This window comes from Pelobates fuscus, chromosome 11 (assembly GCF_036172605.1).
Source record: "Pelobates fuscus isolate aPelFus1 chromosome 11, aPelFus1.pri, whole genome shotgun sequence".
Taxonomy (NCBI): Eukaryota; Metazoa; Chordata; class Amphibia; order Anura; family Pelobatidae; genus Pelobates; species Pelobates fuscus.
The window spans coordinates 1,208,790-1,221,135 of NC_086327.1; the positions used below are offsets into that span (position 1 = coordinate 1,208,790).

Here is a 12,346-nt window from a genome sequence, read left to right on the forward strand (position 1 = left end):
TGTCTTTCACTTAATGACACAAGCATTTTTTGCATTTTTTGCTGTTTGCGTTCAACTGCAATTTGCACTTTACTAATTTATTGCACCGACGCATATTATATACCGTTTTTTTTAAAGCACAGAAAGGGCTTTAATTGGATGTAACATATATATATATATATACAGGGAGTGCAGAATTATTAGGCAAGTTGTATTTTTGAGGATTAATTTTATTATTGAACAACAACCATGTTCTCAATGAACCCAAAAAACTCATTAATATCAAAGCTGAATATTTTTGGAAGTAGTTTTTAGTTTGTTTTTAGTTTTAGCTATTTTAGGGGGATATCTGTGTGTGCAGGTGACTATTACTGTGCATAATTATTAGGCAACTTAACAAAAAACAAATATATACCAATTTCAATTATTTATTTTTACCAGTGAAACCAATATAACATCTCAACATTCACAAATATACATTGCTGACATTCAAAAACAAAACAAAAACAAATCAGTGACCAATATAGCCACCTTTCTTTGCAAGGACACTCAAAAGCCTGCCATCCATGGATTCTGTCAGTGTTTTGATCTGTTCACCATCAACATTGCGTGCAGCAGCAACCACAGCCTCCCAGACACTGTTCAGAGAGGTGTACTGTTTTCCCTCCTTGTAAATCTCACATTTGATGATGGACCACAGGTTCTCAATGGGGTTCAGATCAGGTGAACAAGGAGGCCATGTCATTAGATTTTCTTTTCTTTTATACCCTTTCTTGCCAGCCACGCTGTGGAGTACTTGGACGCGTGTGATGGAGCATTGTCCTGCATGAAAATCATGTTTTTCTTGAAGGATGCAGACTTCTTCCTGTACCACTGCTTGAAGAAGGTGTCTTCCAGAAACTGGCAGTAGGACTGGGAGTTGAGCTTGACTCCATCCTCAACCCGAAAAGGCCCCACAAGCTCATCTTTGATGATACCAGCCCAAACCAGTACTCCACCTCCACCTTGCTGGCGTCTGAGTCGGACTGGAGCTTTCTGCCCTTTACCAATCAAGCCACGGGCCCATCCATCTGGCCCATCAAGACTCACTCTCATTTCATCAGTCCATAAAACCTTAGAAAAATCAGTCTTGAGATATTTCTTGGCCCAGTCTTGACGTTTCAGCTTGTGTGTCTTGTTCAGTGGTGGTCGTCTTTCAGCCTTTCTTACCTTGGCCATGTCTCTGAGTATTGCACACCTTGTGCTTTTGGGCACTCCAGTGATGTTGCAGCTCTGAAATATGGCCAAACTGGTGGCAAGTGGCATCTTGGCTGCTGCACGCTTGACTTTTCTCAGTTCATGGGCAGTTATTTTGCGCCTTGGTTTCTCCACACGCTTCTTGCGACCCTGTTGACTATTTTGAATGAAACGCTTGATTGTTCGATGATCACGCTTCAGAAGCTTTGCAATTTTAAGAGTGCTGCATCCCTCTGCAAGATATCTCACTATTTTTGACTTTTCTGAGCCTGTCAAGTCCTTCTTTTGACCCATTTTGCCAAAGGAAAGGAAGTTGCCTAATAATTATGCACACCTGATATAGGGTGTTGATGTCATTAGACCACACCCCTTCTCATTACAGAGATGCACATCACCTAATATGCTTAATTGGTAGTAGGCTTTCGAGCCTATACAGCTTGGAGTAAGACAACATGCATAAAGAGGATGATGTGGTCAAAATACTAATTTGCCTAATAATTCTGCACTCCCTGTATATATAACTGCTTATTTATTATAAAAAAAATACAGTTTTTGCAATAATAATGTGTGCACAATTAGTGCAGGTTAAGGAAAGTAATTAAAAATAAATTAATTTAGTTGTTCTGATTTACAGAATATATAATGTGTCTGGGATTTTAATTTTTTTTGGTAGTTACAGGTCACAAAGCACAAGGAGTAAAATAAACTTTTAATGTGGAGCGATTTTAGAATTTGGTATGTTTGTCTTGTAAGCTTAATAGCCATAAAAGAAAACAAAATTGCCACACAAAAGTATATATTTATATAAAGTAGACACCACAGGCTATTTACCTAAGGTTGTTTTGACACTTTCTACGTAGCCATTTCACCGCCAATCTCCGCTAAATATTGGAGTAAAATTGTGTTTTTTGGTGGTTTTGGCGCACAAACTTATAACAAAGAACTTCTCATGTGTATTTTGTAAAGTTGGTGTGTGCTATTCCCGTACAAAGTTTTATTTTGTGTTCAGTTACTTCTGCTGAGTACAACGGTACCCCCATTGTATGTCTTTGGCACTATTTCGTGAAGCTACAGTGCCATATAGGAAACCTGTCCTTTTCAGTATTCACAGTAGAACTTTGAGAGACGGATTTAATGAGCCTATGCTTCCATTTGGGGTATTATAACAGTTTGACTGTAAAAAAAAACCCCACAAAGGCCTACCATTTGTAAAAGTAGACATTCCAGGGTATCTCATAAGGTGCATATTGTGCCTTAACATGCCCCCATTTTTTCACCAATATATGCCAAAGTATGTGGTAAAAAATTATTTTGGGCATTTTTTTTTACATACGGATTGCATTTTTGCTGGGCATTTTGTATATTTCATATGTGCCACTAAGTTCAAAACCCCCAAATTATGCTCAGCTAAGTCTTCTGAGTAGAAAGACATCCCCAATGAATGTCTTTGGCACTATTTTGTGAAGCTACAGTGCATATAGGAGACCAAGCCATATCAGTTTTTACCGAACTTTGAATTTTGACTCTGGGCCTATGTGCAATTTCCAAGCATCTTCGCAGGTTTTAAATTCAAACTACCCCACAAAGGCCTACAATTTCTTAAAGTAGACACCCCAGGGCATTTCAAAAGGCATATTTTGAACCTTAGCGTGGGATCATTTTTCCGCTAGCTTGTACCAAGTGAGTTTGCACAGTATATTTTTTAAACCTTATTTGTGCTACCACTGTATAATACTTCATATGTTGCTCATCTATGTTGTCTGAGTACAGCAATACCCCCGTATGTACCTTTGCCATTATATGTGGATTTTGAAGGGGCACATTTGAGACGCAGCCATTCAGTTTTTTTCTAACTTTTTCTAATTTGGGGGGTTTGAACTTAGTGGCACATATGAAATATACAAAATGCCCAGCAAAAATGCAAAAAATGCAAAAAATCTGGAAAGGTGAGTTTGTGGAAATTTTTTCGCTTCTTCCCCTCGAGTAATTCTTGGACTTGAAAGAAGAGGATAAGAAAGATGCCAAGAAGGAGGAAGAGGAAAAAAGGCGGAGGTATCGTAAGATACCGAAGACTTTTGGGAATTGGCTGAGGGCCTTCTGTATTCTGGCTAGTGTGATTGGGGAAAAGAGCCTGGGTCATTGTTCACAGCTTTTCTGCTACTTGGATGGGATAGGGGATGCATATCGGACATACGGGGGTTTGGCATGGTGGCGGTATGACGAACAGTTTCGTCAGCGCCTGACAGCGAATGCGAGCATTCGGTGGGACCAAATGGACCTACCGTTGTGGATGTGGCTTATGATGGCACAAAAAGCTGCGCCCTTTCCCGGGGCAGCCGGCCCGGCCACAGGGGGTGCCGCGTCGGCTGGACAAAAGAAGGGCTTCTGTTGGATGTACAACGAAGGGCACTGCAAGTGGGGAAATTCTTGCAGGTTTCAGCACGAGTGTTCGGGCTGCGGAGGAACTCACGGCGCCAACAGATGCTTCAAGAAGGGTAAGACTAACGGTGGAGGGGGGTCCGCCGGGGCGGCAGCCTCTGTGGCTGCAGCTGGGGGCGTCCCCGGTAAAGGTAGGCGCGATGTTGCCTTGGCTAAGGCAATACGCTAACCAGGCTGATGCAAGATTTTTATGGCAGGGATTTAGGGAGGGTTTTTCTTTCACCTTTATAGTTAAGGGTCCGGGTACGATGTGTGTTAACCTCAAGTCCGTTCGGGAACACCCGGGGGTAGTGTGGGACAAGCTACGCAAGGAAGTCCAACTGGGGAGGATGGCGGGCCCGTTCACGTCACCACCGTTGGCTGATTTGCGGATATCCCCACTCGGAGTGGTTCCCAAGAAGGAGACGGGTAAATTCAGATTGATACATCACTTATCGTAACCCAAAAGGGGCTTCGGTAAACGATGACATTGACGCGGCCCTCTGCTTGGTCTCCTATACGTCATTCGACAAAGCAGTCGAGTTGGTTCGGAGAACGGGGCGAGGGGCGTTGATGGCGAAGGTGGATCTGGAAGCAGCTTTCCGGCTGCTTCCCATACACCCGAAGTGTCACCACCTGCTCGGGTGCTGTTTTGAAGGGGGATTTTTCGTGGACCTGTGTTTACCAATGGGGTGTTCCATATCGTGCGCCTATTTAGAAAAATTGTGTACGTTTTTGGAGTGGGTGGTGCGGAAGGAGTCGGCGGGGGGGCGCTGTTGTGCACTACCTAGACGACTGTCTCTGTGTTGGCCCGCGGGACTCGGACCGATGCAGGCAGATACTGGAGGTGTTCCAATGGGTGGCGCAATCTTTTGGGGTCCCCTTGGCAGAAGACAAGAAAGACAAACTTCTGAAGCTCTGTCCTTAAGGGGTTAAAGACACATTACTGGGAGTATTATTGCTGTGGAGCTCTGTTATACACTCAGACACATTACTAGGAGTATTATTGCTGTGGAGCTCTGTTATACACTCAGACACATTACTGGGAGTATTATTGCTGTGGAGCTCTGTGATACACTCAGACACATTACTGGGAGTGTTATTGCTGTGGGGCTCTGTTATACACTCAGACACATTACTGGGAGTATTATTACTGGGGAGCTCTGTTATACACTCAGACACATTACTGAGAGTATTATTGCTGTGGAGCTCTGTTATACACTCAGACACATTACTGGGAGTATTATTACTGTGGGACTCTGTTATACACTCAGACACATTACTGGGAGTATTATTGCTGTGGAGCTCCGTTATACACTCAGACACATTACTGGGAGTATTATTGCTGTGGAGCTCCGTTATACACTCAGACACATTACTGGGAGTATTATTACTGGGGAGCTCTGTTATACACTCAGACACATTACTGAGAGTATTATTGCTGTGGAGCTCTGTTATACACTCAGACACATTACTGGGAGTATTATTGCTGTGGGGCTCTGTTATACACTCAGTCACATTACTGGGAGTATTATTACTGTGGAGCTCCGTTATACACTCAGACACATTACTGGGAGTATTATTGCTGTGGAGCTCTGTTATACACTCAGACACATTACTGGGAGTATTATTACTGTGGAGCTTTGTTATACACTCAGATACATTACTGGGAGTATTATTGCTGTGGAGCTCTGTTATACACTCAGACACATTACTGGGAGTATTATTGCTGTGGAGCTCTGTTATACACTCAGACACATTACTGGGAGTATTATTACTGGGGAGCTCTGTTATACACTCAGACACATTACTGAGAGTATTATTGCTGTGGGGCTCTGTTATACACTCAGACTCATTACTGAGAGTATTATTGCTGTGGGGCTCTGTTATACACTCAGACACATTACCGGGAGTATTATTGCTGTGGAGCTCTGTTATACACTCAGACACATTACTGGGAGTATTATTGCTGTGGAGCTCTGTTATACACTCAGACACATTACTGGGAGTATTATTGCTGTGGAGCTCTGTTATACACCCAGACACATTACTGGGAGTATTATTGCTGTGGAGCTCTGTTATACACTCAGACACATTACTGGGAGTATTATTGCTGTGGAGCTCTGTTATACACTCAGACACATTACTGGGAGTATTATTGCTGTGGAGCTCTGTTATACACTCAGACACATTACTGGGAGTATTACTACTGGGGAGCTCTGTTATACACTCAGTCACATTACTGGGAGAATTATTGCTGTGGAGCTCTGTTATACACTCAGACACATTACTGGGAGTATTATTGCTGTGGAGTTCTGTTATACACTCAGACACATTACTGGGAGTATTATTGCCGTGGAGCTCTGTTATACACTCAGACACATTACTGGGAGTATTATTACTGGGGAGCTCTGTTATACACTCAGTCACATTACTGGGAGAATTATTGCTGTGGAGCTCTGTTATACACTCAGACACATTACTGGGAGTATTATTGCTGTGGAGTTCTGTTATACACTCAGACACATTACTGGGAGTATTATTACTGTGGAGCTCTGTTATACACTGACACATTACTGGGAGTATTATTGCTGTGGGGCTCTGTTATACACTCAGACACATTACTGGGAGTATTATTGCTGTGGAGCTCTGTTATGCACTCAAGACACATTACTGGGAGTATTATTACTGTGGAGCTCTGTTATACACTCAGACATTACTGGGAGTATTATTGCTGTAGAGCTCTGTTATACACTCAGACACATTACTGGGAGTATTATTACTGTGGGGCTCTGTTATACACTCAGACACATTGCTGGGAGTATTATTGCTGTTGGGCTCTGTTATACACTCAGACACATTACTGGGAGTATTATTGATGTGGAGCTCTGTTATACACTCAGACACATTACTGGGAGTATTATTGCTGTGGAGCTCTGTTATACACTCAGACACATTACTGGGAGTATTATTGCTGTGGAGCTCTGTTATACAGTCAGACACATTACTGGGAGTATTATTGCTGTGGAGCTCTGTTATACACTCAGACACATTACTGGGAGTATTATTACTGTGGAGCTCTGTGATACACAGACACATTACTGGGAGTATTATTGCTGTGGAGCTCTGTTATACACTCAGACACATTACTGGGAGTATTATTGCTGGGGAGCTCTGCTATACACTCATACACATTACCAGGAGTATTATGGATGTGGAGCTCTGTTATACACTCAGACACATTACTAGGAGTATTATGGCTGTGGAGCTCTGTTATACACTCAGACACATTACTGGGAGTATTATTGCCGTGGAGCTCTGTTATACACTCAGACACATTACTGGGAGTATTATTGCTGTGGGGTTCTGTTATACACTCAGACTCATTACTGAGAGTATTATTGCTGTGGGGCTCTGTTATACACTCAGACACATTACCGGGAGTATTATTGCTGTGGAGCTCTGTTATACACTCAGACACATTACTGGGAGTATTATTGCTGTGGAGCTCTGTTATACACTCAGACACATTACTGGGAGTATTATTGCTGTGGAGCTCTGTTATACACCCAGACACATTACTGGGAGTATTATTGCTGTGGAGCTCTGTTATACACTCAGACACATTACTGGGAGTATTATTGCTGTGGAGCTCTGTTATACACTCAGACACATTACTGGGAGTATTATTGCTGTGGAGCTCTGTTATACACTCAGACACATTACTGGGAGTATTACTACTGGGGAGCTCTGTTATACACTCAGTCACATTACTGGGAGAATTATTGCTGTGGAGCTCTGTTATACACTCAGACACATTACTGGGAGTATTATTGCTGTGGAGTTCTGTTATACACTCAGACACATTACTGGGAGTATTATTGCCGTGGAGCTCTGTTATACACTCAGACACATTACTGGGAGTATTATTACTGGGGAGCTCTGTTATACACTCAGTCACATTACTGGGAGAATTATTGCTGTGGAGCTCTGTTATACACTCAGACACATTACTGGGAGTATTATTGCTGTGGAGTTCTGTTATACACTCAGACACATTACTGGGAGTATTATTACTGTGGAGCTCTGTTATACACTGACACATTACTGGGAGTATTATTGCTGTGGGGCTCTGTTATACACTCAGACACATTACTGGGAGTATTATTGCTGTGGAGCTCTGTTATGCACTCAAGACACATTACTGGGAGTATTATTACTGTGGAGCTCTGTTATACACTCAGACATTACTGGGAGTATTATTGCTGTAGAGCTCTGTTATACACTCAGACACATTACTGGGAGTATTATTACTGTGGGGCTCTGTTATACACTCAGACACATTGCTGGGAGTATTATTGCTGTTGGGCTCTGTTATACACTCAGACACATTACTGGGAGTATTATTGATGTGGAGCTCTGTTATACACTCAGACACATTACTGGGAGTATTATTGCTGTGGAGCTCTGTTATACACTCAGACACATTACTGGGAGTATTATTGCTGTGGAGCTCTGTTATACAGTCAGACACATTACTGGGAGTATTATTGCTGTGGAGCTCTGTTATACACTCAGACACATTACTGGGAGTATTATTGCTGTGGAGCTCTGTTATACACTCAGACACATTACTGGGAGTATTATTACTGTGGAGCTCTGTGATACACAGACACATTACTGGGAGTATTATTGCTGTGGAGCTCTGTTATACACTCAGACACATTACTGGGAGTATTATTGCTGGGGAGCTCTGCTATACACTCATACACATTACCAGGAGTATTATGGATGTGGAGCTCTGTTATACACTCAGACACATTACTAGGAGTATTATGGCTGTGGAGCTCTGTTATACACTCAGACACATTACTGGGAGTATTATTGCCGTGGAGCTCTGTTATACACTCAGACACATTACTGGGAGTATTATTGCTGTGGGGTTCTATTATACACCCAGACACATTACTGGGAGTATTATTACTGTGGAGCTCTGTTGTACAGTCAGACACATTACTGTGAGCATTATTACTGTGGAGCTCTGTTATACACTCAGACACATTACTGGGAGTATTATTACTATGGAGCTCTGTTATACACTCAGACACATTACTGGGAGTATTATTGCTGTGGAGTTCTGTTATACACTCAGTCACATTACTGGGAGTATTTTTGCTGTGGAGCTCTGTTGTACAGTCAGACACATTACTGGGAGTATTATTGCTGTGGAGCTCTGTTATACACTCAGACACATTACTGGGATTATTATTGCTGTGGAGCTCTGTTATACACTCAGACACAACAACAATATAGATCTCCTAGAAAACATTAGGAGAGAAAAGAGGGACAGAGGGATTTGGGCCCAAAATAGGGACTGTATCTCCTAAATAGGGACACTTGGGAGGACACTTAAGGCAGGAAATTGACACATTATATAGGTTCGTATTACAGATATGTTGGAGTATAGGCATGATATACAGGTAATACTCGAAAAATTTGAATATTGTCCAAAAGTTCATTTATTTCAGTAATGCAACGGAAAAGGGGAAACTAATATATGAGATAGACGCAATACATGCAAAGCAAGATAGTTCAAGCCGTGACTTGTCATAAGTGCGATGATTATGGCTTACAGCTCATGAAAACCCCAAATCCACAATCTCAGTAAATTAGAATGTTGTGAAAAGGTTCAATATTCTAGGCTCTCAGTGTCCCACTCTAATCAGCTAAGTAAGCCATAACCTGCAAAGGGTTTCTGAGCCTTTAAATGGTCTCTGTCTGGTTCAGTAGGAATCACAATCATGGGGAAGACTGCTGACCTGACAGTCCATAAGGAGGGAAAGACTCAAAAGGTAATTGCAAAGGAAGTTGGATGTTCCCAAAGTGCTGTATCAAAGCACATTAATTGTCAATCTGTTTTTTTTGAGGCATAATAAATGGGGTACAGAATAGAGAGAAGGAAATGTGTGTTCAGAGTACAATATAGGGTTCAGTAACAGTGGTTGGTAACATTTCTATAACATTTGTGCCTCTTTTTTAAATTTTTTATGTTTGTGGTTCAACGATGCTTTACGTAGACAGAGTTAGGCAATATGCAATAAAACCTTTACATATTCAGGCCAACTAGTTGTGCAGGCTAGGACCTGCTTGTAAACTGTGTGAGTAGTTGATCGGCTATGTATGTGATGAGTCGCTAAATTCTTAGTACAACAAGTTAGATTGTCCTGAAACAGGTCTGAGGCATGTATGTATTCCAATAGTGGGTTAAATAGAGTAAGATCACGCATACATATACACAACCATCTATCTATATATATATACATACAGGATGATAAGCGAGCCAAACTGGTATTTTAACTAGTGAGTTATACATGCTGCCACTGCCCCCCCCTTCCCTTGCTGAGCTGCCCATGTGTCTGTACCGGCAGGCTTGATATCTGAAAGAACAAGTGTGTCCATCGTGCTGCTGCCAGCCCCCCCAGTTGGAAAGTCTTTCAGGAACCGTGCTGGGCTGAGACGTGAATCTACAGTACAGCTTGCAAAGGTGGGTCCAAGTTGGCAAGCCTCTTGGCTGGTAAGGTGGCAGCGCATTGTCCACAAGTCATTCCGTCCCGTAGAAAGCTGTTACATCATCCCCTTTTTGTCTGTCCGCCTGTGGGATATGGGGAGCGTAGGTTCCAGGCCGTGTGGCAGCCTATTCCTCTGCTGGGCGTCTGTGTGGTAGGTACTTGGGGGTTGTGGCTTGTTGGCAGGCGGTCCCTCCCCAGCTCCAGGCTCCATGCAGGGTCAGCATCCGTAGGCCACTGACTCAAGGTCTCTGTGTATTGGGCGCTGCGGTAAGGCCTCGTGATCTTCCAGCGGCATGCAGCCTTCCGGCGTCATGGTCAATGCCTTGGAGGGACTTCCCTCTCGACCCCAGACCTGAAAGGGCTCTTCTTGTGCTTAGTGCTGGTTTGGTCCATGTATCGATGGGGGGTGTTGGGCAGTTCTGCGCTCTATTTGTTCCCAGAAGCGGTGGAATAGAGCATCTAGCCACTCGTGCAGGGTCTGCGCGGGCCTTTGAGTGGGAGCATGGTCAGCCATGGTTCGGTGCGGACCGGGATGACCCCCGCCGGTCCAGAGGGGGGGGGGGGGAACGCAGGCTTTGGTTGATAGCCACTGAGTTTGGAGGCGGCGGCCTCTCCCCCGCGCTGTTTGCGTGTGTAGGCCGCATGTTGGAGCCGAGCGGGAACGGATGAGAAATCCATGTGTTTGGTGTCTAATGGTAGGTTTCAAGTTTCTCCGTCGTTTGGCAGCCTGTGTGTGTCCAGATGCCGCATGTATCCGTGGAAATTTCGCTCAGTAAGTTGCTTGTCGCAGGAGCTCTTGCTACCTGCGTCCGCCTGGCTCGCAGTCAGGCCCCGCCCCCTCAAAGCACATTAATAGAAAGTTGTGTGGAAGAAAAAGGTGCACAAGCAGCAGGGATGACCGCAGCCTGGAGAGGATTGTCAGGAAAAGGACTTTCACAAGGAGTGGACTGAGGCTGGAGTCAGTGCATCAAGAGCCACCACACACAGACGGATCCTGGACATGGGCTTCAGATGTCGTATTCCTCTTGTCAAACCGCTCCCTAAAAACCACGTTAGAAGCATCTTACCTGGGCTAAAGAAAAACAGACCTGGTCTGTTGCTCAGTGGTCCAAAGTCATCTTTTCTGATGAGAGCAACTTTTGCATCTCATTTGGTAACCAAGGACCCAGAGTCTGGAGGAAGAATGGAGAGGCACACACTGCAAGATGCTTGAAGTCCAGTGTGAAGTTTCCACAGTCTGTGTTGATTTGGGGAGCCATGTCATCTGCTGGTGTTGGTCCACTGTGCTTCATTAAGTCCAGGGTCAACGCAGCCGTCTACCAGGAGATTTTGGAGCACTTCATGCTTCCTTCCGCAGATGAGCTTTATGGGGATGCTGACTTCATTTTCCAGCAGGACGTGGCACCTGCCCACACTGCCAAAAGCACCAAAGCCTGGTTCAATGACCGTGGGATTACTGTGCTTGATTGGCCAGCAAACTCGCCTGACCTGAACCCCATAGAGAATCTATGGGGCATTGCCAAGAGAAAGCTGAGAGACATGAGACCGAACAACGCAGGAGAGCTGAAGGCCACTATTGAAGCATCCTGGTCTTCCATAACACCTCAGCAGTGCCACAGGCTGATGGCTTCCATGCCAAGCCGCATTGAGGCAGTAATTGCTGCAAAAGGGGCCCAAACCAAGTACTGAGTCCATATGCATGCTTATACTTTTCAGAGGACCGCTATTGTTCTATGTACACTCCTTGTTTTATTGATTGCATGTAATATTCTAATTTACTGAGATTGTGGATTTGGGATTTTCATGAGCTGTAAGCCATAATCATCGCACTTATGACAAATCACGGCTTGAACTATCTTGCTTTGAATGTAATGCGTCTCTCATATATTAGTTTCCCCTTTTACGTTGCATTACTGAAATAAATGAACTCTCGCACGATATTCTAATTTTTCGAGTATCACCTGTAAATGTCCGCACATTCATGAGTTATCAGTGACTGTAAAATGATGTGACCTGTATTTTCATGAAAGTAACTCATAGTATTTCCTTTAGTGAACTTTTCATTCCTTAAACATTAAACCCTAGAAACTACATCTCCATTTCTGATTCTCACCTGTGGCTTCCACCATTCCTTCCAAAATCAC

At 43.7% G+C, this 12,346-nt stretch overlaps 1 protein-coding gene across 2 annotated transcripts in view; it reads right to left on the bottom strand.

Moving 5' to 3' along the window:
- Positions 1–12,346, bottom strand: part of LOC134577168 (G protein-activated inward rectifier potassium channel 4-like) — a 193,819-nt gene that overhangs the window by 20,738 nt on the left and 160,735 nt on the right. The window contains exon 3 of one of the 2 annotated variants that reach the window (XM_063435838.1): positions 12,316–12,346. The exons of the other annotated variant lie outside the window; for it this stretch is intronic. Within the exon in view, the coding sequence (XP_063291908.1) occupies positions 12,316–12,346 (31 nt within the window). The remainder of the gene's footprint in view (positions 1–12,315) is intronic. 2 annotated transcript variants of the gene reach the window in all.